The sequence below is a fragment of the Canis lupus genome, chromosome 15, assembly GCF_048164855.1.
Source record: "Canis lupus baileyi chromosome 15, mCanLup2.hap1, whole genome shotgun sequence".
In the NCBI taxonomy this organism is placed as follows: Eukaryota; Metazoa; Chordata; class Mammalia; order Carnivora; family Canidae; genus Canis; species Canis lupus.
In genome coordinates, this window is record NC_132852.1 from 49,859,962 (window position 1) to 49,886,993 (window position 27,032).

At 42.2% G+C, this 27,032-nt stretch overlaps 3 protein-coding genes and 1 long non-coding RNA gene across 5 annotated transcripts in view; 3 read left to right on the forward strand and 1 right to left on the reverse strand.

Moving 5' to 3' along the window:
- The window catches only part of NUP205 (nucleoporin 205), a 79,947-nt gene extending 76,056 nt beyond the window's left edge, over positions 1-3,891 (forward strand). For both annotated transcript variants that reach the window (XM_072777340.1, XM_072777341.1), the window contains 4 exons: positions 647-770; positions 1,205-1,333; positions 1,905-1,978; positions 3,545-3,891. In XM_072777340.1, coding sequence (XP_072633441.1) covers positions 647-770; positions 1,205-1,333; positions 1,905-1,978; positions 3,545-3,697 — 480 coding nt within the window. In that variant the 3' untranslated portion in view covers positions 3,698-3,891. The remainder of the gene's footprint in view (positions 1-646; positions 771-1,204; positions 1,334-1,904; positions 1,979-3,544) is intronic.
- A 3,979-nt stretch (positions 3,892-7,870) lies between these two features.
- On the forward strand, positions 7,871-8,525 carry LOC140605177 (thymosin beta-4-like). The gene has a single exon (XM_072777342.1). It carries the CDS (start codon positions 7,969-7,971, stop codon positions 8,101-8,103), a length of 135 nt encoding a protein of 44 aa, XP_072633443.1. The 5' UTR covers positions 7,871-7,968; the 3' UTR covers positions 8,104-8,525.
- A 436-nt stretch (positions 8,526-8,961) lies between these two features.
- On the reverse strand, positions 8,962-10,653 carry LOC140605178 (uncharacterized). Its single transcript, XR_012007901.1, has 2 exons — positions 10,519-10,653; positions 8,962-9,167 (listed from the first exon to the last, which is right to left on the reverse strand). It is a non-coding gene; the product is annotated as an uncharacterized lncRNA (long non-coding RNA).
- A 300-nt stretch (positions 10,654-10,953) lies between these two features.
- STMP1 (short transmembrane mitochondrial protein 1) lies at positions 10,954-26,612 on the forward strand. Its single transcript, XM_072777348.1, has 4 exons — positions 10,954-11,077; positions 11,544-11,738; positions 25,122-25,175; positions 26,144-26,612. The coding sequence occupies exons 1-4, from the start codon at positions 11,063-11,065 to the stop codon at positions 26,216-26,218; spliced, it is 339 nt and encodes a 112-aa protein (XP_072633449.1). The 5' UTR covers positions 10,954-11,062; the 3' UTR covers positions 26,219-26,612.
- Positions 26,613-27,032: the final 420 nt, after the last annotated feature.

A 27,032-nucleotide genomic window follows, 5' to 3' on the forward strand; every position in this document is an offset into this window, starting at 1 on the left:
TCCCTGAAGTGGGGGGCTTTACATCTGGCAGCCCTTCCCCAACACGCGTAGCTTACAGGTGACACCAGCACTCGCCAGAGAAACGGCAGCCTTCCTGGCAAGTGTGCGGTGCCCTCCCAGCCCCACTTCAGTTTGCCTTCTGTCCAACCCAGCAGCTGAATTTTGAATCGGACCGCAGTGCTTATGCCAAACAGAGGTGTGATGAAAGGAGGTTCTGGTTGATGAGCCTATTTTAGTTAATGCTGTAGAAATCGGCTTTTACATTTTCTTCAGAAGATACATGACAGCTGTTACAGAAAATCTCCATGGCGTTGTTAGACCCACGGCCTGAAAAACCTACTGTTGAATTTTGTTTTAGTTTGACAAGAGATTCAGGGTTGGTCGGCCCCTCAGCAGATTGGAAACATCTGTTACAGAGATAAGACCTTTTGCAGAAATCGGCAGAGGAGTCTTCATTTGTGAATTCCACTACTTTGGCTCTCGGTTTTATAAAGTTACCAGCTTCCTAACCAGATGATAACTCTCATCTGCAGGAATGTTTAAACTTCTTTGTTTTTTTGCAGGGCCTGTCATAAGTGACCCTCTCTTCATGAAGTTTCTGTTAGTTTATGTAATCGCTAATCCTGCGTTTGTTTCTGATTCTCAGTTGTGTCAGTCTGTGATGCCTGTTGGTGTTGAGAAAATCTCTACTGCCCAGAAATATGTTCTAGCAAGACGGCGTTTGGTGAAGTTGATCAATAATCGAGCCAAACTGCTTTCCCTCTGTTCTTGTATCCTTAATGAAGTCACAGTGGGAACTTGAGTGGTGGTGACCTTTAAGAAAATCTTTAAATGCGGGAACTGTTTACTGATTCTCACACAGCAAAACTGTATAAAAGGGACATATTGGGACATGATTTTTTTTTCCCCAGTAAGTGCCAGTGCCTGATCTATTTCCAAATTGAAATTTTTGTTCAGAGTAGCTAATAATCCTGATAATGTCTACAGTCACTCTGGACGGGAGGCAGGGACAATTGTTGACTGTGCTGGTGCAGCACCCCATGGTCCCTGACTCCTTCCTCTGACCACAGTTTGCTGCCTTCTGGGGAGACACCTTCAGTGGAAGGTGGTGGGTATGTCACGAGGTAGATCCAGCTCTCCTCTGTTTTCCTCCTCAGAAACTGGTTTGATGAGATTGTTTTCCTTTAGTCAGAGCTCTCTGTAGTTATCATAGAGACCTGCCTATTTATTCTTTGGCGCCATCTGGAGTACTACTTGTTACACTGCACGCCCACAGATTCTCAAGATTCCTTGTTTGCCTCCAGAACCTTATTTAAAAGCAGAAGACTACAAGGTAAATTTTATTATGAAAATTAGTGAACCATACACACCTACAGATTTCAGTGCCTTGAAGAACTAGTTACATTTTTATTTACTTCTTCTGTTTCCAAGTTACTGAGAGTGGTTGGGCAATGGAGAGCTACTTACTTATTAGATAGAGCTGTTTCTTGTATTTTACGTCTATTCATGGAAGATTGGGTGGAGCATAAGAACATCTGAGATACCGCTCTTCAGCTTCTTGCAGTTAAGGGCTGGCCAGCTCCAGAATTCCCTGGTCACAAATAATTTTCCTAAAGAATGGAAGTGGGTCAGCCTAAGCTGTGATTCTTATTGCTACATTGAGCCTCTTTGAGCCATGAGCACATATTGGATCCCTTAGTGGGAAAGAAATGGAAGAAAAGCTTATGAATCCTGGCCTAGACCAGTGAAATGCTCCCCAAGGGCTTATACTTACTGGAAGTTGAGATAGATTTCTCAGCCTTGACCCATGTGTTTCATGATATTGGTTCATTATCTTCAGGTTCTTCTACTGTATGGTAGATACATAGTTGTAAAGCTGGTTTGACTGTGTCTTTTATCTCCAGATTCCTTCACTTCAGAAACCAACCTAGATTTTAGAAGTGGACTGACAGGAGTGAGCCAACATGACTTAGACCAGGTGAGGTTCTGTTCTCATACTCTTTTTCTTTTTTGAAAGGAAAAAGGAAAAGCCTAGTATGTTAGTAAGATGATGATTTTCAAGAGTTGTGTACAAAGACCTGATTTTATTTCTAGCCTGGCCACCTAACAGCTACGGGACTTCAAACAAGTTACTTTTGAGCCTCCATTTCCTCACTGAAGGGAAGGATAGTTCAGCCTCAAAGTGTTTTTGTCAGAATGAAATGAAGTTTCATATGTGAGGCTCCTAGGGCTGTAGTGCCTGGAAGGACCATTATGAGAGTTCAGTCGTTAGTAGGTATTGTGTTCTGGAAACTCCCAGTTTCTAGACTTTGCAGACTTCTTAGGCACAACGTGTCACTTAGCACTTAATTTTTCAGAAAATAATTTTAATGGAGAGATTATGAATAGCCATTAAAAGTTCCATTGCAGGAGACTATAATACTATATATTATGTACTTAGTAACCTCTTGACCAATAATGTTGGAATGATGAAGAGCATTCCAAAAACAAAGTGAAAACCTCATATGAATCTAATAGGAATGTTAGGAACAAAGCAGTTAGCAGGGTAGGCATGTTAGATAAACTGAATTGCAACTAGATTTGCTGCTAGGCATCTGAGTGTCCGTAGCCCTAATGAGATAAAGCCTGTGCTTTTCCCTAGTCCCTCTTGGTCACTGCCTTTCTTAAAGCTGAAGGTTGAGTTTATCCAGGAAAGAGTATTCTCCAGACCATACCTACCCAGACGTCATACATAGCGTGCTCTCATCCCAGCCCTGACTACTATCTGCCCCTTAGTTGACTTCATAATGTAATTCATATTTTGGCTAGGTTTGTTTAGGGAAGTCAATGTTCAATGAGGCCATGGGCAGAATTAGCCAAATAGATCTTTCAGAAGATGTTTAATAAATATGTGTTGAATTAATGACTAGACTAATTCTGTTTCATTAGACTGTTCTATTATAAAGTTAAACTATAGGGTTAATAAATAACTTTCTCCCTCTGTGCTTTGATTTTACTGCAAAACTGAAGGCAGGTAGATTCATCTAATTTTTTACTCAATTTTAGTGTTTCAGGATAATGCCAAAAGAATCCATCTGAAACTACTTATGCATTCTAAAATACATGAATTCTAAAGTGTATACCAGGCTCTTCTCTCTTTATATTCTTTGAAAATATACACAAGCAATTTTTCTTTCTAGTTGAAAAATCAAGTAAAAGTAAGAGCTTCTTTCCACCTTACCTGTTTCTTTCCCTAAAGGCATCCACTCCTAACAGCTTCTTGTATCACCCTTCAGGAAGTGTTTTTGTGTATATGACTATATATCAACAGCATCCACATTTGTTCCTATTTAAAATTTTACACATTTATATAAGACAGGAAAGGGGGGAGAAACAATTTCATACCAATAAATTCTAACATGGAAATGTAAATGTTTAATTAGCTACATGAGGGAGAAAGGACCACATTACAAAAATTCCAAGGTATTTTAAATAGGAAGACATAGAATAAAAGAAATAATTGAGACTGTAATTTTAATAATAACATCATCTGTATTACCTCTAGCTTCAGGCTGATGCCATCAACGCTTTTGGAGAATCACTACAAAAGAAACTTCTGGACATTGAAGGATTGTACTCAAAAGTTCGATCTCGCTATAGTTTCATACAAGCTCTAGTCAGACGTATCCGAGGCCTGCTGAGGATATCAAGGAACTGAGGGCCTGTGCTTATACTCTTCTAGGGAAGAGATGAATTGGGGGAAACTGTCCCCTTTTTATAGATTTGTTTCTAAATTATGACCAAAAAATATTTTGCTATTTCTTTCTTTATATATGGACATCTTTTCTGTAAATTTCTTTGCCTGGTTCCAAGCTCACTAGTAAAAAAATAAATACTTTTTAAAAAACAAAATATCTGGTTAGTCTTTTGAAATTTGACCTAGAAAATGATCAACATTAACGGGAACCTAACAAACTTTTCACAGTGGTGTTTTCTCATTAGGGATATAATTCTGAATGTTCTATTAAAGGCATAATCTGAAAATTCCAATTTTTTATCTTTTTGTTATCTATATTCCACTTCTGTGATAATCAGGGTTACTCCCTGGGGTAGAGTGGACAATAAACTATGGCTGTGCTCTTTCACAGAAGAGTGTATGTAAGGAGCATCTGGGTGGCTCAGTCCATTAAGCATATAGGTCATGATCCTATCATGCTGCTATAGCATGCTTCAGCTATAGGTCATGATCCCCCGGGTCCTGGGATCAAGCCCTTCTTCGGGCTCCCTGCTCGGTGGGGAGTCTGCTTCTCCTTCTCTTTCTGCCTGCCACTCCCCCTGCTTCTCTTTCTCTGTCAAATAAATAAACTATTTTTAAATAAATAAGTAAATAAATAAATAAAAGAATAGTGTACTCAGTACTGTGAATGTGTTATAGAAATGTCCCAAGAAATGAAGCCATCTCTTTCCTAATTTTTTTCTTTTCTGCATGTAAATGACTATAATAATTTGCATTCGTTCCTTAGAAATGATTGTTAAATTTCCCAAACTAATCACCTACTAATATTTCTCATGTAATTAATATGATGGCTACAGTTAGGGCAAAAGAATGTATACAATGATCACTCTACCTCTTGCCCAGTTGTATTTATGTTCAAGTGACTACATCATCTCAAAGTCCATTTTCTCCCTTTCTAGCCAATAAGTATTTCAGCCCAATATGTAGGAGAGGTTGCAGAAAGGGAGAGTCTTGATTCAGGCAGTAGCAGAAAATTTATATGTAGTTATACAGTGTTGGTTTTTTAAAACAAACTTTTATCATTTCCATGACCTTTTAACAACTTTTAAAAGGGCTCTGCCATTGTTATATTTTGAAGTGAATTAACTGCCCACCATTTATAAACATTAGTCTTTAGCTGGAAAGCATCCTGCTAATAAACAGAAATCATAGAGGAGTGTGAATGCATGAATAAGTGGGCCCACCATGGAGTAGTAACTATAACCCTGTTTGGGCATATGGTGACCTGTACCATCTGAACACAGACAGGAGCCCAGAAAGAATCAGAAAGGAGCCTGGAGCACAGAATCAAAGCATTTTTTAAGCCTTGGGAATGTGAAGGTAAATGGAAGGTTAAGATTTTTAAATTCACTAAACTGTTTTCTTGTTTTCCCATCATTTCTTCAAAACTACAGCAGAGTGGAACGGAAATTGGACACTGGAAAATGTGTGGGGAGGGAGGGCATTGAAGGATTGCAGCTGCAGGTGTGTTGCCTAGAAGACTGGCCAGAGATGCTATTTGTATAACAAATCCGGAGGGAGAAGCTCTCAGGGCCTGACTGGCATGGTTACCTGGGATGTAGAAAGGGGCTGTTAGGTGCAGCTTGTGCTCTGCAGCAAAGCAGAGGGGGTCAAAACACTGTAGAACTTTGGTTTTTAAGTTTTAGCATTTAAAGCGTAGGTTCATCTATTCCTAAAAAATACTAAATAAGCAAGGGATCGTAATACAGCCTCTTCGCTGAGTTACTGTGTTTGGTGGGATAAGAAAAAAAGGTGAGTTTATTATTGTATTTTTCATAAAATAGTGTTGTATAAAAATGTCTGAATTTTATCTTGAGCTATAAAAGCTATTCATACACAATTGAGCCTTTTCTAAATATTTGTTTTCCCAAGTTATTTTGAAAAATGTCTCTTCACAAGAGTTGAAAGAAAAGTACAGTGAACCTGTAGCTTCACCAACCGTTAACATTTTGCTCATTTGCTTTATTTTTTTTGTATGTGTATATATACTGGCTTTTTCCCCTTAACTGTTTGAAAGTAGATTGTAGACATCATGACACTTTATCCATAATATTTCAGCAAGTATTTCCTTCCAAATCATAATACCATTATCACACGTAAGATGTTTGCTAATAAAGTGCCATAAAATTTTCTAATATTCAGTCCGTATTCAAATTTCAGTTGCCCCCAAAATGTGCTTCTAGAACTTTTTTTTTTTTTTTTACCCAAAATTAAATCAAGAATCACATTACATTTAGTTCTCTCTTGTTTCCTTGATTCAGAAATGGTTCCCCTACCTTTTCAGGGGAGAGGTGTTTAACGTGACATGTTAGCTGTTTTGGAGAAGGTCCCCCGGTTTTTGTTTTTTCTAATTCAGGTTAAACATTTTTGGCAAGAATACAATTCTGTGGGTGATATGCCTTCAGTATATCATATTAGGAGGTACATATGAGTTTGTCCCATTATTTTAAGTTTGCTCAATTAAGGTAGTGCTTGACACACCTCTCCATTGCAAAAGCTGTCTTTTTTTCCTCTTGTAATGAATAATTTGTGGATTGATACTTTGAGACTGAATTTGTTTCCATAAACCTTTTCAGCCATTGATTTTACTATGTATTCAAATTTTTTAAATTGTGTATGGCTTCAATCATACAAATAATATAATCAATATAATAAACATGCTGATACCAACTCTACCCTCATACCATATAAATTAATCAAATCTTAAAATTAGCCATATTTGCTCAGAATTATTTTTTAAAGGAAATCTATTAGTAGATACATTTGGGCTCCTGTGACTCCCTAATCCCAATGTCCCTACTGCCCTCCCATAGATAACCTTTGTCAATAATTCATTGTTGAATTTACCATTTATGTTTTATGCTTCCACTACATGTGTGTTCATAGGCATTAAAAATAATTGTTTTGGGCAGCCCCGGTAGCACAGTGGTTCAGCGCCGCCTGCAGCCCGGGGTGTAATCCTGGAGACCCGGGATCAAGTCCCACATCGGGCTCCCTGCATGGAGCCTGCTTCTCCCTCTGCCTGTGTCTCTGCCTCTCTCTTCGCTCTCTCTGAATGAATAAATAAATAAATCTTTAAAAAAAATAATTGTTTTACAGGGTTTTTTCAAGTAATTCCAGTTAACAGCATGTTATAGTAATTTCAGGTGTACAATATAGTAATTCAGCACTTTCATACATCACTTGATGCTCATCACAACTGCACTCCTTAATCCCCATCACCTATTTAACCCATCCCTTGTTTTATAGGTTGTTAATATTTATATGTATGATAGCATACTATGGAACAGTTTGCAGTTTGCTTTTTTTGGTTCAACATAGTTTTTTAAAAATAATTCCTCGTACTCTATTATAAATAGTGGTAGTTATTGTATTTTACAAAGACACTAATTTATGCATTCTGTTGTTGGTGGGTTGGCATACATTTAAATTCCCAGTATTTTGCTATTACAAACATCGCTGCAATGATTATCACACATGTCTTCTTGGATGAGACATATGATGGGTAAGAAGGTCTCTGGATTACATAGGGGTACGTTTTTACCAGGGATGATCCTACATTAACACATCATAATTGCCCTAGGGTTCACTCTTGGTGCAGATTCTTTGGGTTTGGACAAATGTATGACATATATCCATCACCATAATATAGAGTATTTTCACTGCCCTAAAAAAAATCTTACGTTCTGCACTCTGCTGCTCATTTCTCCATTCCCGCTTAATCCCCACCCTCATAAGCAATTATCTTTTTTATTGTCCCCTTATGTTTGCCTTTTCCAGAATTTCATGGACTTGGGATCATATGGTATGCAGGCTTTTCAGATAAGGTTCTTTCACTTAGTAATATGCATTTAAGCTTCCAAGTTTTCATGGCTTGATAGCCCTTTTTTTTTAAGCACCGAATTATATTCCATTATCTGGATGTACCACGGTTTGTTTAATCCACTTACCTACTGAAGGGCATCTGGTTGTTTCCACTGATTGAAGTTCAGATCTCGTGGAGTTTAGACCAGCTAGCTAGAAAGGGAGTGAAGCCAGAGGGGAGCTCACAGCTTGTAAGAATATGCAATAGCTGAGAGACTGGAGATCTGGCTAAGGTTAAAGAATTGGATTCGGCAGCGACCGCAGCGCAGACCGGATCCCTCTCCTCTCTCCAGCTCGCTCGTGCACCGCGCTCCGCTTCCTCTGCAACCATGTCTGACAAACCCGATATGGCTGAGATTGAGAAATTCGATAAGTCGGAATTGAAGAAAACAGAAATGCAAGAGAAAAATCCACTGCCTTCGAAAGAAACGATTGAACAGGAGAAGCAAGCAGGCGAATCGTAATGAGGCGTGCGCCGCCAATATGCACTGTACATTCCACAAGCATTGCCTTCTTATTTTACTTCTTTTAGCTGTTTAACTTTGTAAGATGCAAAGCGGTTGGATCAAGTTTAAATGACTGTGCTGCCCCTTTTCACATCAAAGAATGGAGAACTACTGACAACGAAGGCTCCTGCCTTTCCCATCTGCCTGTCTGGCTGGCTGGCAGGGAAGGAAAAGAACTTGCATGTTGGTGAAGGAAGAAGCTGGGTGGGAGGACAGTGAGATCTAGAGTAAAAAACCACGCTGGCCCAAGGTATCTTGCAGGCTGTTAAAATGCAGTTTAATCAGAGTGCCATTTTTTTGTTCAAATGATTTTAATTATTGGAATGCACAAATTTTTTAATATGCAAATAAAGTTTTAAAACGTGGAAAAAAAAAAAAAAGAATTGGTAAAACCGGGGATAAGATTTGGGAATATGATACTTCAGAGGTGGAGCAGGTCCAGTAAATGACGAAGTGTGAGTATGAACATGGTGGATTGCTGAAGTGGTGTGAGGATGAAGGTCACTGGAGGTAAGGATTCTGGAAAATACAAGTGTTATGTGGCCTTGGGAGTCACCCATGATTGTGATAGCTTGGCAAGGCTGAAAGGAAGGCTGTTAGATGCCAAAGCCTTTAGTAAATGAGGGGACCATTTGGGAAGTCAATAGATGAAGGTATGAAGGGATAAGGGGAAGGCATGAATCTTGAAGTGTTTTCATCTGAGGACATTTAAGTAATAATCTCAAAAGTAGCAAAAAGAATTCTGCCCTTTGCCCCCCTTCTCCTTGTAGTTATTTGGGGGTATAAGAGAAAGAACCTTAGGAAAGACCTTAGAAGAAAAGGCTTCCTTTCAGGCTTTATCTGTGAGAAGGGGTTAAGGTTTTATGCAAGAACTTCAATAAATATTAGGTTCAGAGGCTGCACCAAGTCCTTGCTGGACACTGAGGATGGAGTCATGAGTGGAATGAAGTCCTCATCCTTACGTAGCTCACAGTATGGTGTCTTGCAACACAAAATGTTTCACAGGCCGCTGCTAGCATCACCTGGGAGCAATGTAGAAATGCATAATGTCAGGCCCCAACTCAGGCAACTGAGTCAGAATCTACAGTTTAACAAGATTTCCAGGTGACTTGAATGCACATTAATGTTTGAGAAGGGGGGGATCCCTGGGTGGCTCAGCGGTTTGGTGCCTGCCTTTGGCCCAGGGCACGATCCTGGAGTCTCAGGATTGAGTCCCGCATCAGGCTCCTGGCATGGAGCCTGCTTCTGTCTCTGCCCCCCCCCCCCATGTCTATCATGAATAAATAAATAAAATCTTTAAAAAAAAAAAAAAAGTTTGAGAAGGGGCGGCCTGGATGGCTTAGCAGTTTAGCGCTGCCTTCAGTCCCGGGCGTGATCCTCAGGCTCCCTGCTGAAGCCTGCTTCTCCCTCTGCCTGTGTCTCTGCCTCTCTCTCTCCTCTCTGTATATTCTAATGAATAAATAAAATCTTAAAAAAAAAAAAAGTTTGAGAAGCACTGGGCAAGATTTAACCAAGTCACATTTTAATCTAGAGATGTTGGAAAATGAAGTGTGTTAGAGCCTCCTACCAGTACCTCTTACATCTTGGCAGTCACTTTAATTCAAAGAGATCCTACTCCTCTAGTTACAATGATCAGAGAGCACCTGACACTAACTTGGCCAATCAGCATTGCTTTCCCAGGTATTTGAAAGTGGTAGGGAAAGAGTGATCTGGTTTTTCTATTGTTGGATCATTTAATGAGTAAACTCCAGAAAGTTACAATGATCATATTCTGGAAGCGGGGGGGGGGGGGGGGGGGGGGGAATTAGGCAAAATGAGAACAATGAAGCAGATCTGGGGGGGGGGGGGAGAAAATGCTGCTTAATTCCAGGTAGCCTCCTTATTCCCCATCGTTGCCCGTTGTACCTTTATAATAGACTCCCATATGGCTTAGGTTAATATGATTTGGCTGTTGCAGCCTGGAACCAGAGTTTCTACTTAGTGTAACGAGTAAGGGTGAATTCCGAAGTCTGAGAGCAAGGAGAAAAGGTGTTCTTGCTTTCTAAGGGTGTCAGTGGAGGCTGTTGAGGGTGAAGACCAGGAGCAGGTGGTGGTCCCTCTGTGTGGAGACGGGATGGAGAGAGGTCTTCTAGAGCTCACTGTCCACCCCTGACCCCTCACGTTGTCTCCTTTGATTCCCACAACAGTTCAACAGGGAGCTGGAATCAGTCTCATTTACAGACAAGGAGAACAAACTTGAGAGAGGTTAAGTCACCAGGAAGCAAAGGCAGCCAGGAACTGGAGGAGACTGCGCCTGACTCCTAAGGCCTCTAGCCTACCTACTTAGGCACCTGTCCCCTATCAAAAGTGTTCACTGCAGTTTACACAGCACACCTGGGGCACTTTTGAGCCCTACAGCCCTCCTCCCCGTAGATTCTGCATGGGGGCCCGGGGTAGTTGATGTTGCAGAAGCGCCCCGGAGGAGTCCGCTTTGCAGCCCTTCCAGGCCAAGGAGCCCTAACCCCGTCTGTGCATCGGAATCGCTGGGGGTGCTGGTGGTCCTCTGGATCCCGGAGGCCGACGCAGGTCTGCAGAAGCTGGGCTTGGGGACCGCGGGCCTGGAATGTGCAGGTCAGGCTTGCTTTTCGCGCTTCTCCTCGAGGCGCCCAGCTCGGGCGGTAATCCCGGGGCGCTCCTGCAGGGGGCGCCAGGTCGCCGCGAGCGGCGCGGGGCGGGGCGGGGCGCACCGCGAGGGGCGTGACGCAGCGCGGGGTGGGGCGGGGCGGGGCGCGTGGCGTGACGTGGCGCGGGGTGGGGCGGGGCGTGGCGGGGCGCGGGGCGGGGCGTGACCCGGAAGCGCACGGCGGGTTCCGCCCCTCGCTCGGAGCGGCAGGGTCCGACCCGCCCGCCGAGCTGCGCCGCCCTCCGCGCCGACGCCATGCTCCAGTTCCTGGTGAGCGGGGACTCGGGGCTCCGGGGGCGGGCGTGCGTGGGGCCCGCGTCCGCCGTGGCCCGTGGGGGGGGCGGGGGCTGCGCCCGGGCCGGTGGTGCCGCCGTGTGCAGTCGTCGGGTCGCCCGGGGGCCGTGCCGGCCTTTGCGGGGCCCCTCGTGTGCCGCCCCGCCCTCGCGTCGCAGCCTTGGGGGGGCTCGGCCCCGCCCCCACTCCCCGTGCCGGCCTTAGAGCCCGGCGGCGGGTTTCCTGAGGTGCGCGGGCGGGCGGGGCCGGCGGGTGGCTCGGTCAGGCCTGGGGGCCTGGGGGAGCGGCTCCCGGACTTGGGCGTGCACCTGACTCCTCCAGGGTGCTGGGGGTGGGTGGGGGGCGAGGGGGGCGGGTGTTAACCGTGAGGAAACAAATTCGATCGCATGGCTCTTTATTTCGGTCGAAACCCGGCTTTCTGGCACGGCTGAGTGTGTTTCAGGGATTGCCCGCTGGCGGTTTGCGGAGGGCTCGCCGGACGTCCATCCCCAAGTCAGTCTTGTCTTGCACGTTGCTGTGCCTTCGGAACGCGACGCTGCCTTCCCTTCCTACCTCTGATTCCGGCCAGGACGCAGGCGTGCCGCTTCGCTTCCAGGTGGCCACACGGAGCGCTCGGGGACGAAATGCCTTCCCAAATGTTAGATTCTTTATCAAACAGGATTGTGGGGTCGCCCGGGCGGGGCTCAGCGGTGGAGCACCTGCCTTCAGCCCAGGATGTGATCCTGGAGTCCCACATCGGGCTCCCTGCAGGGAGCCTGCTTCTGCCTCTGCCTGTGTCTCTGCCTCTCTCTCTCTCTCTCTCTCTCTCTCTCCCCCGTGTCTTTCATGAATAAATAAAATCTTAAAAAAAAAAAATCAATTACCACCTTAGAAAAAAAAAAAAAGACAGAGGGGGCACTCTTAACAATCCTCTTTCTCCTTTTTTTTTTTTTTTTTAAAGATTTTATTTATTCATGAGAGACAGGGAAAAATTAATGTTTTAATTAATTAATTAATCAATGGAACATGAGTGTTCTCTTGTCGCCCCCATCTCCTCACTGCATCTGTTGAAAAGATGTGAATGGTATTCTTTTCCACCTCGATTCCCCCTCTGTCGGATGTTGGGCTAACCCTTTCTCTTCGTTTTAGCCTTTTGATTAATAAAACAATGAGTTGAAGGTGGTCCCTATGTTGCCCTCGAGCTTTTGACCTGGGACCAGCCATCCTGTCCTAGTGCTGAAGAGGTCAGGTGTCTGGGTTCCAACCCCAGCTCCCTTGTTTTTAAGCACTGGGAACTTGAGTAGGCCACTTAAATTCTGTGTGCTTCAGTTTCCACATAGGAAAATGGGAACCTACAGGCCTCGGAGTTGGGAGGATTGAAAATGAGTTATTACGTGAAGGTACTTAGAGAACAGTGACACCTAGTAAGGACTCAGACGTTGCTCAGTGTCTCTCTTACGAGACAGCAGCTGAACTCTGATATGGTTTTTTCTCTAAAATGGGGATTCATTTATCCTCAGAAAGGTAGGTGGTGGGACAAGTTTGGAAAGTGACGAAAATGGTTACGAGGTAAACCTGTGCCCTCTCCACCCACATTTTGGAACCCTCCAGGACGCTTCCTACACTTGTCACTTCCTGGAACACTGTTGGAAAACCACTGCACCCGAGTAGGGGACTTCTCTCTGCCTTCCATCCTTCCTTCCTCCGTGGATTCAAATACTCGCCCATCATTCCAGTCTCAAAACCTTGTTCCCGTGGTCCTGTTGCCCTTTCCTTTTGCTGCAGTAACTTCCTTAAAGTTTGGCTACAGTTGTCGTAAGGAAATTTGGGAAGTTTTTGAGGGAAACCTGACAGGGAGGACCGGCGCCGCTGGGAGCTGCGTGTCCACTGCCTGTTGTAGTGTCGCGAGGGCTAAGTATTGCTCTTGTGACCTGAAGTGGCAGCGCTTGGTACTCCTAATCACCTCTGCCTCAGTTCCCCCCTCCCTCAGCTTTTGGATCCTTCTCGTCTCAGTATCTTCTGACATTCTTTAACATTATGATACGCACGGCTTTACTTTCATGGAAGAACCTGCGGAGTGAAGGTGACGGGCTAGGAATGCTGGCCCCTCAGGAGCTGAGTGGGTCAGTATCTTGGTGCAGCAGCTGGGAGATGGCCCTATCTAATCTCGCCTGCCCGTGCTGGCTGCCTTTTTCCTTCATTGGGTTTCTAGATGTTTCTCAAGGCCTAGTCCTTGACTATGATCTTCTCTTCAAAACTGCCCTCAGGGAGTGTGTTCCTTGTCATGCTATCACCTTCTCTTTGCTGCTGCCAAGACCACCTTGCATCCCTGTCTCTGAGTTCCAGTTTGCTGTCATCAGCTGTTTGCTGAACATCTCTTGTCACCCCCTCTGTTCCAGATCCAACACATCTGGACCCATTACCTCCCCTATTCCCCACCCTGTAGCACACGCCTCACAATTAACTTCTTTCTGTCTTCTCTAGCCCCGGCTTTCTCAAATTTGAAATACTGACATGATCTCTGATTTATTTCTCCCTTTCGTTCTCCATAGCATTTAGCTGCTATGCCCAACACATAGATTTCCCTCTGTACTCTTGGGCAACTTACTTAACTGCTCCGTGCCTCAGTTTCCCCAGCATAAACTGGGCAATAACAATACCTGCTTATGAGACTGTGAAGACCCTGAGTTAATTCTTGAAAAAGAGTTAGAACGCGACTTTGCACACAGTACTCCGTAAATGTTAGCTATCGTTTTAAGCCATCGGGTCTTCATTACTTTAGGAAAGTTCCATCTTTATGTTCCCACTGCCAGGTTCATAGTCTCTTTTACTCCATCCTTGCCCTTGCTACACCAACCTAGCTGGTGTAGGAATGTGGGTTTTGAGTTGGAAGAGTTGTATGAGGTTCTGCAGTCCAGCTAACATGCTGACACATCAGTTTCCACTACTTGGGGAGGGGGGCATCTGGTTTATTTTTTGTCCCTTCCCTTAAAAATAGGCTCATCTCCATCATGGATGATGTCTATCATTTTTGATCAGTGTCTCCCTGACAAATTCTTGGTGTTAAAGAGCAGTTCTAATCCACATGACAACCCTTTACATTTTTGAGAAGCATTACCTTTGTACCTCTCTCTATCCCCTTGACCCCACCAGTCTTTTCTTTAGACTAAGCATCTCTCATTCTTCCATCCATTGTTTATGGCTTCAAGTTCATGCTGGTTAGCCGTCTCTGAATATTCTAGTTTTTCTATTCTTTTTCCCCCCCTTTTTGAAACATGGCACTCCCGATCCAGTCTGATCAGTAAGGCTGTTGTCTCCAGTTCTCTGTTTCCCTTGAGCCCTTGGTGGTCTGTCCTCTCTTGAACTACCAGAGGCATTATTTCACTCCTGTGCTCAGAAACTGTCAGTGGTGTTTATGACCCTGCACATCACCTAGTAACCACTTGCAACTTGGTTTTTGAAGATTTGCTCATCTGACTCCACTTTCCCTTCCTGCTGCCCTTCAACGTATCTCTGTTTTAGAATGATTAAGCTAGCTTACCGACCTGGACCACCTGTGGACCTTCCTGCCTGCAGACCTTCCCATGTGGTTTTCCTCTTTTTTGCCTTCCCAACTACTCTTAATGGCTCAACTACTGTCTTTCCCTATGAGGTTTCTTTGTGACCCTACACTCCTAAAATCTTCGTACTGTTAGGATCCATCTTTCTGTTAATTTATGTCTTAAGTGTCTTTCATCAATGTTTTATTATTTTCTCAGTAATAGTCTTTCACCTTGTTTTTCATATTTATATTTCCAGGTACTTTTTAGTTGTTGTGAGTGGCATCCTTTTTAAAATTACATTTTCAAATTCATTGCTGATGTATAGAAATGCTGATTTTGGTCTATTGATTTTTTTTTTTTTTTAATCTAACGTCTTGGCTATCTTTTAGCTCCCATAGTTTGTAGATTCACTTGGAAGTGAATCAATGATAGGGCACCTGGCTGGCTCAGTTGGTAGAGCATGTGACTCTTAATCTCGGGGTTGTGAATTTGAGCCCTATGTTGGGTGTAGAGCTTTTTTTTTTTTTTTTTTTTTTTTAATAAAAGTGGGGCATCTGCCTGGCTCAGTCAGAGACATTGTGTGGCTCTTGATCTTGGGGTCATGAGTTTGAGTCCCACATGGAGTATAGAGATTACTTAAGTAAAAAACTTTTTAAAAAAATTTAAAAAGGTAGTAAATAAATGAATGCAATACTGTGAAAGCGGTCATAATCTCCAGTGAAGGCAAAAGTGACAGTTTTGTGTTCTTTTCCAAGTTCTGTCTCTGTGTCTTGAGTTCGGACTTCCAATGATAGTGAGAGTGGATATCCTAGTTTTTTCTTCTGCTTTAGTGGAAATGCTTCTCAGATTTTAGTATAATGTTTGTGTTTCTGATTTTCTAAACAGATTAAGAAATTCTATTGCTAGTTTAAGAGTTTTCATTGAGATTGGCAATTGGATTTTATTATACTATTTCCCCATCTGGTGAAGAAGTGCTTTTTCTCCTTTAAAAAAAAATTTTTTTTTAAGATTTTATTTATTCATGAGAGGCAGAGAGAGAGAGGCAGAGGGAGAAGCAGATTCCATGCAGTGAGCCCGACGTGGGACTCGATCCCGGGACTCCAGGATCACGCCCTCGGCCAAAGGCAGGCACTAAACCACTGAGCCACCCAGGGATCCCCTTTTTCTCCTTTAATATGTTCATACAGATTCCATTAGATTTCTAACACGAAGCACTTGAACTGTGTGGCCCACTCACACCATCATTTGGAGATGCACTCTCACTGTTGTATTCACTGCACCTTCACTTATTCTAATAGTCTTGTCTTTCTAGAATAGATCATAAATTCCAGAAGAAGCAACATAACTTCCCTAAGCACATGACATTTAGTCAATACTATGTGATTTATTTCATGTATTTAATTAGATACTACTCTTTTGCCTGATTACTACTCTCCGATACTCCTAAGATAGAATATTTGAATCAGGTTCTTTGAGACCAGACTGGTTCTACCTGATGGACCTCTTTCCGAAGTGTGACAGCTATCTTTCATGAATGTCCCTATTTAATTGACTGGCTCAGTTGAAGAATTAACAGCTCCCCCTCTCCCCACTTCATTGTCTAAGGAAAATGATAGAATACAAAACCTAGCTTATATTTAAAAAATGCACATCTCTTTGGTGGTAGTAGAACAGATTTAGGCTATATTCTCAGCAGATTTTTGTTTTATTGAATAAGATGTGGGTTTTGTTATTACTCGAAACAGATGTTTTTGTTTAAAATTTTTATTTATTCATGAGAGGCAGAGAGGGAGAAGCAGGCTCCCTGCATGGACTCAATCCCAGGACCCCAGGATCACGACCTGAGCCAAAGGCAGATGCTCAACCCCTGAGCCACCCAGGTGCCCCTCAAAGCAGACGTGTAACACAGTTGATGATTTCTCCACAAGTCTTTTTTTTTTTTTTTTTTAATTTATTTGAGAGAGAGAAAGAGCCCGAGCAGGGAAGGGGCAGAAAGAGAGGGAGAAGCAGACTCCCTGCTGAGTGAGGAGCCTGATGGGGGGGGTCGGTCCCAGGACCCCACGATGATGACCTGAGCCCGGAGGCAGACACCTAACCGACTGAGCCACCCAGGTGCCTTCACAACAAGTCTTAAATGTTTAAAGACTAAAAGTGAATTTTTTTCTTACCTCCTTGGAATGGAGCAGTCTTCAGCCAGCTTCTATAGGTCTCTAGATTTAAGTGGAGACAGACAAAATCAGCAGTTTATCTTTTATTAATGTTAGATAATGTATACTTCTGATTTTCTTGTCAGTGTGTAGTTTTCTCACCTAAGACCACAAAACATTTTTAGGTATCCTTCTGAATGCTAGTCATAGCAATATTGGCTAAGTAAAATGAGATTATTTTTTTTTTTTTTTTTTTTTTTTTAAATTTATTTATTACAGTCACACAGAGAGAGAGAGAAAGGCAGAGACACAGGCAGAGGGAGAAGCAGGCTCCATGCACTGAGAGCCCGACGTGGGATTCGATCCCGGGTCTCCAGGATCACGCCCTGGGCCAAAGGCAGGCGCTAAACCGCTGCGCCACTCAGGGATCCCCAATGAGATTATTTTTATTATTTATTTTTAAGGAGATTATTTTTAGATTTCTAAAATCCCTTGTCAGTAAATATGAGATGGTTCAGATTCTGTGTCAGAACTTGGGTTTGAGTGTGTACTCTTTGAAAATGTAATTTGATGAGTCCTATTTCAGACTAGTTAAGTAGCATTTAGTCGGGGTTATTGCCAGGAGCCATCCCCAGGTAAAAATTGTAGCTTTATTGACAGACATAACTTTTTGAACGAGGAAGGGGTTAAACAGCAAATGAGAAGAGTCAGATTGTTTTGGAGTTGACTTTCTTAAGACTTGGTGCTTGTGTATGTTGATACAGTGTTGTAATTAACCTGCTCATGTATCCTTACATAGAGTTGATTTTCTGTGGTGTTTATACATAAAGCCAGCTATTTATCTCAGTGGTCATCATTTTGTTTTTCACTCTAACATTTCCATTCTTTTTAAACATCTGTCCAATCTGGAAATCATGAAGTTGTCTTTGATTTCTAGTTTTAGCCCATATAGCTACTAATATTTTCCCAAATCTGACTGATTTTTTAAAATATTTTAAGATAATTTATATCATACAATTCAACCATTTGCAGTGTAGAATTCCATGGTTTTTTTGTATGTTCACAGAGTTATGCAACCATCACCACTATAATTTTATATCCAATATTTCATTGTCCCCAAAAGAAAATCCATATCCACTAGCATTCATTTCTCATTCCTCTCTTCCCAAATTCTGGACAACCACTAATTTATTTTGTGTCTTTATGGATTGATCTGGACATTTCCTTTAAGTGGAATCCTATAATATTGGTCTTTTCTGACTGCTTTTCACTCAGAACAATATTCTCAAGGTTCATTCATGCTATAGCATGAATCAGTACTTTTATGGCTGAATAATATTACATTGTATGGATATTCCACATTTTGTTAATCCATTCACCAGTTTATAGGCATTTGGGTTGTTTGCACTTTTTGGCTATTATGAATAATCTTGCTGTGAACATATGTGAACAAGTTTTTGTGTGGATGTATGTTTCAGTTCTCTTCAGTGTATGCCCTAAAGTAAAATTGCTGCATCATATGCTGCATCACATTTCTGTGCTCAACTTTTTGAGGGATTGCCAGACCATTTTTCAGAGTGGCAGTATCATTTTACATCCCATCAGCAATGGGTTTTACTTTCTCCACATCCTTTTCAACACTTGTCTATCTTTTTTTTTTTTTTTTTTTCTTGTCTATCTTTTATCTTTTTAAAGTCCTTCCTAGTAGGTGTGATATGGCACCTTATTGTGGTTTTTTTTTTTTTTGCATTTCCTTTCACTAGTGATATTGAGCATCTTTTCATGTGCTCATAGGCCATGTATAACTTATTTGGAGAAATGTCTATCAAATCCTTTGCTCATTTTTATTTATTTAATTTTTAAAAAAGATTTATTATTTATTTGACAGTGTAAGAGCACAGCGGGGGCGGGTGGTGTTGGGCAGGAGTGGAAGAAGGAGAAGCAGGTTCCCCACCAAGCAGGGAACTCAGTGCAGGGTGGTATTCTTAATGGTATTCTTTGAAACACAAACATTTTTAATTTTGATGAACACCAGTTTTTCTTTTATGGGGGGAGATCATTTGTGCTTTTGATGTCATATTTAAGAAAACTGTTGCCTAATGCAAAGTTGTGAAGATTCATTCCTTTGTGTTCTTTTTTTAAAAAAAAAAAAAAAATTATTTATTCATGAGAGAGACAGAGAGGCAGAGACATGAGCAGGCTCCCTGTGGGGAGCCCAGTGCAGGACTTATCCATGGACCCCAGGATCTAGCCTGAGCCAAAGGCAGCCACTCAGCTACTGAGCCACCCAGGCATCCCTACTCCTTTGTGTTCTTACAAGAATTTTCCTTTTTTTTTTTTTTAAACACTTTCATTTTATTTATTTATTTATTTATTTATTTATTTATTTATTTATTTATTTATTTATTTATTTATAATAGTCACACAGAGAGAGAGAGAGGCAGAGACACAGGCAGAGACAGAAGCAGGCTCCGTGCACCGGGAGCCCGACGTGGGATTCGATCCCGGATTTCCAGGATCTCGCCCTGGGCCAAAGGCAGGTGCCAAACCGCTGCGCCCTTACAAGAGTCATTCAAGTTTTCTAGTTCTAGCTTTTGCATTTAGGTCTTGATCCATTTTGAATTACTTGTTTATGATGTGAGATAAGGGTCCATATTCACTCTTTGGCATGAGGATATCCAGTTGTCCTAGCATCGTTTCTTGAAAAGACTATTCTTTTTCCGTTGACTGTATTAGCACCCTTGTTAAAAATCACTTGACCAGGGGCACCTGGGTGGCTCAGTTGGTTAATTGACAGACTCTTGGTTTAGGCTCAGGTCATGAATCTCCAGTTCATGAGATCGAGCCCCATATCGGGCTCTGAGCTTGGTGGTGGAGAGTCTGCTTCGGATTCTCCCTCGCTTAGTCCTCCTTCATTTCATTTCATCTGTATTTCATTGATCATCATTGATTTTTATTTTATTTTTAAAGTTTTTAATTCTAATGTAGTTAACATACAGTGTTACATTAGTTTCAGGTGTACAGTATAATGATTCAGCACTTCTGTATATTACTCAGTGCCCACCAGAGATCAGTATACTCTTCCTCTCCTTCACCAATTTTCCCCATTCCCCTACCCACCTCCTCTCTGATAACCATCAGTTCTCTATAGATTAGAGCCTATTTAGGAATCATCATTGACTTTTAAGAAGAGAAATGAGGGATCCCTGGGTGGCGCAGCGGTTTGGCGCCTGCCTTTGGCTCAGGGCGTGGTCCTGGAGACCGGGGATCGAATCCCACATCGGGCTCCCGGTGCATGGAGCCTGCTTCTCCCTCTGCCTGTGTCTCTGCCTCTCTCTCTCTCTGTGACTATCATAAATAAATAAAAAAAAAAAAAAGGAAGAAAAGTGAGTCAGTCATGTTTGCTTGATTCTGGGTGTTGCCTGATGGGTACTTACTCATTATTCAGCCTTTTTTTGAGTAGAGCTGCTAGGTGAATACTTCCAGAGCAGTGCTTTCATCCTGTTGGTGGTGGTAAAGAGTAGCCATTGGCTCCCTACCAAGATTGCATGTGAACTAAACTCCTTTGCCTGCTTCCTGAGGTCCCTCAGCCAGCCCTGCCCAGGGCGCCAGACTTCATTCTCTCCATTTCAAAATTCACATCCTCTTCTGATCAGTCCAGTTTTAGTCAACTCATCCCCTCTGCTTTCATACCTTATGCCTTGATTCTTCTCCACGTTCAGTTCCCTTCTCAGTTTAAATTTAAACTCTTCCTTGGCATAGAGGCTTTAATAACATACTGAGGTACACTGCTCTCTTTCAGATATGGTTTCTTAGAAGAAATCACTTCTGTTTCGTCCATTTGGAAACAATGCATGACCCTTTTCTGATTTTTCCCACATCTGTTACATTCAGGGTCCTGTACTGGCTGCTGCCTTCATTTGTTAAATAACTATTTTATTTATATGTAGCTTTCTTCCTATACATTGTATAAACTTAAGATGTGTAGACGCTGTTCTATAATCCTTTCACAGGGCTGAATATGAATTTATTTTTAGTATATAAGGAAGGGTCTTCAGTCTTTTAATCAAAGCCTTTGGGGCCCAGAGGTATTTGAGGTTTTTTTTTTGTTTGTTTGTTTTTTTGTTAGTTTTTTTTTTTTTTTTTTTTTTTAAGATTTTAGAAAGATCTCAGCTGCATATACCTGTTATTTAACCCAGTAGCACTCTGGGATAGCACTCTGTAATGACATACATTAAAATATTTGTTGCATGTATTCTCCAATAGGGTAGGATCCTATTTTTAAAGATTGCTTTTTCTGGGGATCCCTGGATGGCTCAGCAGTTTAGTGCCTGCCTTTGGCCCAGGGCGTGGTCCTGGAGACCTGGGATCGAGTCCCATATCAGGCTCCCTGCGTGGGGCCTGCTTTTCCCTCTGCCTGTGTCTCTGCTTCTCTCTCTCTGTGTGTGTCTCTCATGAATAACTAAATCAAATCTTAAATCTTTTTTTTTTAAGATTATTTATTTATGTATTCATGAGAGACACAGAGAGAGAGAGAGAGAGAGAGAGAGAGAGAAAGAGAGGCAGAGACACAGGCAGAGGGAGAAGCAGGCTCCATGCAGGGAGCCTGATGCGGGACTCAATCCTGAGTCTCCAGGATCATGCCCTGGGCTGAAGGCAGGCGCTAAACCACTGAGCCACCCGGGCTGCCCAATAAATCAAATCTTTTAAAAAAATAAAGATTGTTTTTAAAAAATAAAGATTGCTTTTTCTATAACAAAAAGTGAGTATTCATGCTGAAATGTGATAGAATATAAATAGCATAGTTCAAGTCAGGTGTGATTGTGCTGCCAATTAAATTATAGCGAAACAGTTTGAATAGAGTTTTGGGTTTCAGAATTGTAGATAATGGATGGAGGAGCTTCACTGATTCTAAGTGTATGGTGTGACTGTAGAGCTGGAAAATGCTATCTCTTCTGCGCGCTGCCCTGGGCCAGTTCAGACTTTCCTCCCATGGCTTGTAGCTGCAGCCTCCTCCTCCCACCCATTTGTCCTCTAACCACTTTGCTCATATCACTCCTCAGTCCCCACATTCCTGGTGTTTTACTGTTGATTGTCCCCCCTTTGCTTGTGAGAAGCAGCTGCATATTCCTAAAGTCTCAAAATGACTGCAGAAAGAATGTGATAGTAATTTATTTAGTGTTGAGCTTGCGAAGCAGTCATTTTTCTTTTTTCTGCACTACCTCCTCTGCAGGGAATCCTATGGGGGAATCAGTGATGTCGACGGGGCACTGTGAAGGTGGCATACAGCCATCTGGATGGACTCCTCGTCAGGTCTTGGCCTGAAAAAAAAAATGAAACAGTCTTGGCCTGCAGAGAGGTGCAGAGTCATTCAAGACCTATAATCTGGCTCCAGTCTAACTTGTCAGACTAATGAGTCACCATTCCTCAGATTTAGATTTTATAGGTTTTTTTCTGTGTAAACTTGCCTAGTGAGCATCCCATGAATAACCCATAAATGCTTTTCTGGCCTCATGCATTCTCCTCAATATTTCACTTAATATGTGACATTTCTCTTATGTTGTATATTTAATTTTACAAAATCCCAGTGGTAGACCTGGAAGTGTTCTGAAACTAGAATTGGATATGACTTGTCTAGAGGCCTGTAGTTTTGTGGGTTTTGTGGTTTTTTTTTTTTTAAAGATTTTATTTGTTTATTCATGAGAGAGAGAGGCAGAGACACAGGCAGAGGGAGAAGCGGCTCCATGCAGGGAGCCTGATGTGGGACTCGATCCCAGAACTCCAGGATCACATCCTGGGCTGAAGGCAGGTGCTAAACTGCTGAGCCACCCAGGGATCCCCTGTGGGGAGTTTTTAAAAAAGATTTTATTTATTCATGAGAGACACACACAGAGAGAGAGAGGCAGAGACACAGGCAGAGGGAGAAGCAGGCCGTGCAGGGAGCCCGATGTGGGACTCGATCCTGGGACTCCAGGATAATGACCTGAGTGGAAGGCAGATGCTCAACCCCTGAGCCACCCAGGTGCCTTTGTTTTTTTGTTTGTTTGTTTGTTTTTTAAAATAACTGTTTTGTATTTTAAAATAACGACTGTTTTTTTCATGTGCTGGTGAAATTGCCAAAGTGAAGCCACATGAGATACTCCATATTTATGTTGAGACACACGTGGTAAGAACAAGGAATCTTAGATTGTTGGAGCAGGAAGGAACATTGTATGTTTTATAGATCAGGAAACTCAAATCAGCTACCGCTACATAGCTAGATGGTGAGCGGTAGAATCCGAAATCTCTTTTTCTTGAAAATTTTCACCCTTATGTTTTCTGTGCTTAGTGTTAGAGCTCAAATTCTCAGGGTTTTTTTCCCCCCTCTTCTTACAAGTAAATTTAATACTCTTTCTGGATTTGGAAAACCTCTGTCTACCTAGTTTCAACTGACTGGAGTGAAAAAAAATCCTTTTGCTTCTTGGTGCCACATTGGTAAAACTGTTATTTCACAAAATGTGCCTGATTAATCAAATGATTAGAAAATGGACTCTGAGTAGAGACTCTTTTATGCTCTTTAACAACCAATTTATTTTTTTTAATTGTTTCATTTATTTATTCATTCATGAGAGACACAGAGAGAGGTAGGGACACAGGCAGAGGGAGAAGCAGGCTCCATGCAGGGAGCCTGACTTTTGGGACTCTGATCCCTGGTCTCCAGGATCCCACCCCAGGCTGAAGGCGGCGCCAAACCGCTGAGCCACCCGCTGCCCCTAACAACCAATTTAAATTGTGCTTTTGGTGTTTTTTTTTTTTTTTTAATTTTTTTTTAAAATTTATTTATGATAGTTACAGAGAGAGAGAGAGAGAGGCAGAGACACAGGCAGAGGGAGAAGCAGGCTCCATGCACCGGGAGCCCGATGTGGGATTCGATCCCGGGTCTCCAGGATCGCGCCCTGGGCCAAAGGCAGGCGCCAAACCGCTGCGCCACCCAGGGATCCCCGGTGTTTAAGGCTCAGGAAGGCTGCGTTTTGTTTCTCCATGTATCTCTGACCTGAAGAGACAGACCACATCACGTAGAATTGATGGTGTTAAGTGCCACCCTTTTTTGGTAACATCTGCTGTGTATTCAATAAGAACAGTGCTGATTAGAGAAAAAAACTTACACGCAGTATACTCTATACACCTACTATAACTCTTCTGATTTTTTTAAAAAAGGAACAGATGCAAGTTTGAATTTATGAAATTAGAAATTAGGCATCCCATTGGAGATTCTTAATTATTGGAGGAAAAAACTCCAGGGAATCACAGGTCATCATTAGAACTCAAAGTTTAATGAGCTTTGGTTCTTTTATTTTGAGTGGAGAGCTTTAAATTTCCATGAAACCATTTTTGTTCAGGAAAATAGTCACCCAATGGGATAAGCATTTATAGTTCTCTAAAAATCATCCCTGAGTGGCTCGGTGTGTTAAGGGTCTGCCTTCGGCTCAGGTCGTGACCCCGGGGTCCTGGGATCCAGCCCCACATCAGGCTCCCTGCTCAGCGGGGAGCCTGCTTCTCCCTCTGCCTCTGCCTGTCGCTCCTCTTGCCTGTGTGCCTGCTTGCTCTCTCAGATAAATAAAAATCTTTCAAGAAAAATTTATGCCTGTCTGTCCTCACTGAGTAAGTGCTGGTTGGGGAATCTGTGAGACCCACGGGTCTCAAGTGTTCTGCTCCTTAGGTTCCACCCCTGCCTGAGCGCTGAACCGTATGCCATCTCAGATGTGTCAGAGGTTCCTATGCTTTTCCGTCGTGACACATCTTCGTTTTTGAGTGTGAATCTAATTGAGGTTGTTCTGTGTTCCTTTGTTGTGAATGACCCTGAAAAAGTCACCTCATTACTGTGGGCCTCAGGTCTGAAGAGATTAAACTGTGAAAAATCTCTTCATTTTCCAAGATAATACAGTATAGAGAAGTACATTTTTTAGTCGGATGTCTTTTACTTGATGTAGCAAGAAGTAAACAATACTTAAAAACTAAAAAAGAAAGAAAGACCAAAACCAAGTTGCTTTTAACAACAAAATCATCACTCTGGCTTGGGTTTCTAGAACTGACAGTTAAGTATTTATGGAGGTTGTGGGGACAAGGAGAATCTAGGGTAGATTTGTTGAGTGCTGCCGTTCATGTATTCTCACTTTTGTATGCTCTTCAACCTTTTGGGAGAGTATTTCTGTTTATTTTACAGAAGAAAACTGAATCTCATGCTGCCTAGCCCTAGACTGGACCCTGGGGTCTTGAACTGTCCTGAGCGCCTTAGACTGTTGTCTGTATAGTTTGGTATCGGATGGCACAGAACTTGGTATCTAGTATAACTCTTCTGTTCTACTCTTTCAGCTTGGATTTACTTTTGGCAACGTGGTTGGAATGTATCTGGCTCAGAACTATGACGTAAGTGACCATATCCATGTCCTCCCTGATTCCGTGTCACTAATTTGTAGTGACTTGTCTTTGTTAAAGTCAGTTATGTGTCCAGCATAAATGACGTCCATAGATCTGAGGAAAATGTCCTGAATGTTGTAGAAAGATTTTCCATTGTTCAAAAATACACCTCATAGAAGCATCTGTCCTCCCTGTCACCACAAGAGGGCAAAATCCCATCAGTTTAGATGGTCTTGTGATCCTGAGCTGGTGCTTGTTAGCCTAAAGGAATTACTAAGTTAGAGTCTTCTTACAGTTCTATGGAAAATTATGTGTAAGTGGGAATGTAAAGACTAATTAGATAATCTGATTTTCAGCCCCCGCTACCCAGTAGTAATGACTGAGAATTTTAGTGATGGATCTTTATCACGCAGCTCAGTTAAGGACAGAGTTTTGCAAGTGTTGAGTTATAGTAGCCTCATTTTATAGATGGGGAGTTGAAAACCCCATGACAAAACCACCCATGAATGGGGATTCCTGAAGGTTGTTGTAAAGAGAGGGAAAGGAAGGAAGGGAGGAAAGAGGGAAAGAAGGGAAACAAGATACTAACTTTTGATTTGTTTGTGGTGAAGGTTTTAGTGTGACAAAAGAAATTCTTTACCAACCTTCACTTGAGTTATGTGGTTTTCTAGGCAGGAGCTTTATTAATTTATATCACCTTTATGATTTATAAGTACAGCTTCTACTTAGCACTAGATTGAGGTGCTGAGTGAGTAGGTAAAAGTAGAAGTCAGAATCGGGCTTCCTTGGCTTCTAGGAAGGGAGCGTATGTCAATTTACAACTGCTGAGATCCTTCTTCTGTGGTTAGGAGCCTAAGAAATTCTATTTAGTAGGTCCCTTTCAGAGGAAAATAAAGACTTGTACCACAACCCTTTATAAGTGAAAGACTATTGATGAGGTAGATGTAAAATTACAATAATTTTTTTTCTCTTTAAAGATACCAAACGTGGCTAAAAAACTAGAAGAAATTAAAAAGGACTTGGATGCCAAGAAGAAACCCCCTAGTTCATGAGGCGAATTCCAGCACTGCCTTTTGGATACATTGATTCTGCTGTTCTTGAGGGCTTCCTTATCATCTGAACCAGAAGCTTTTGTTTTAAATTCCAGCCTCAACCATTTTCCTCTCTGCTAGATCCTGCCTTGCCTGAGAGCACAGATGAGGCCAGAAGTTAAGAACCACCCTTTCCATCTTCCTCACCTCATCCCTTCTTCCTCCCAGCCACTTGAGAAGGCCTGACTGGAATTATGGTGCTAGATTAGTAAACGTGACCTTTAATTAGTAGTCTCTTCTTTATTCTTTGGAATTTCTACTCTTTTCTAAAGAAAAATTGATGAGTTTTGTATAGCCGATCAGACATAAATAATGCTAATTTCACAGTTTAGCAATTATAATGGCTGTTTAAACATTTGGTACTAAATTTGTTGTTTTTTTTGGGGGGGGGAGGGAGTTAACTTTAAAATTGTATTTGAATTCAGTTTGCCAACATACAGTATAACACCCAGAAATTAGATTGTTTTAAAGTCCTTAAAATTTTTTTTTATTTAAATTTATTTTTGATTGGTGTTCAATTTGCCAAAATATAGAACAACACCCAGTGCTCATCCCGTCAAGTGTCCACCTCAATGCCCGTCACCCAGTCACCCCAACCCCCGCCCACCTCCCCTTCCACCACCCCTAGTTCGTGTCCCAGAGTTAGGAGTCTTTCATGTTCTGTCTCCCTTTCTGATACTTCCCACTCATTTTTTCTCCTTTTCCCTTTATTCCCTTTCACTATTTTTTATATTCCCCAAATGAATGAGACCACATAATGTTTGTCCTTCTCCAA

Excerpts from the sequence above, each read along its gene's own strand:
- LOC140605177 (XM_072777342.1), top strand. The coding sequence starts at position 7,969 with ATGTCTGACAAACCCGATATGGCTGAGATTGAGAAATTCGATAAGTCG.
- STMP1 (XM_072777348.1), top strand. Across the intron at positions 11,739-25,121 it reads GACGAAATGCCTTCCCAAAT|CTTGGATTTACTTTTGGCAA; the intron begins GTTAGATTCTTT and ends CTACTCTTTCAG. Across the intron at positions 25,176-26,143 it reads ATCTGGCTCAGAACTATGAC|ATACCAAACGTGGCTAAAAA; the intron begins GTAAGTGACCAT and ends TTCTCTTTAAAG.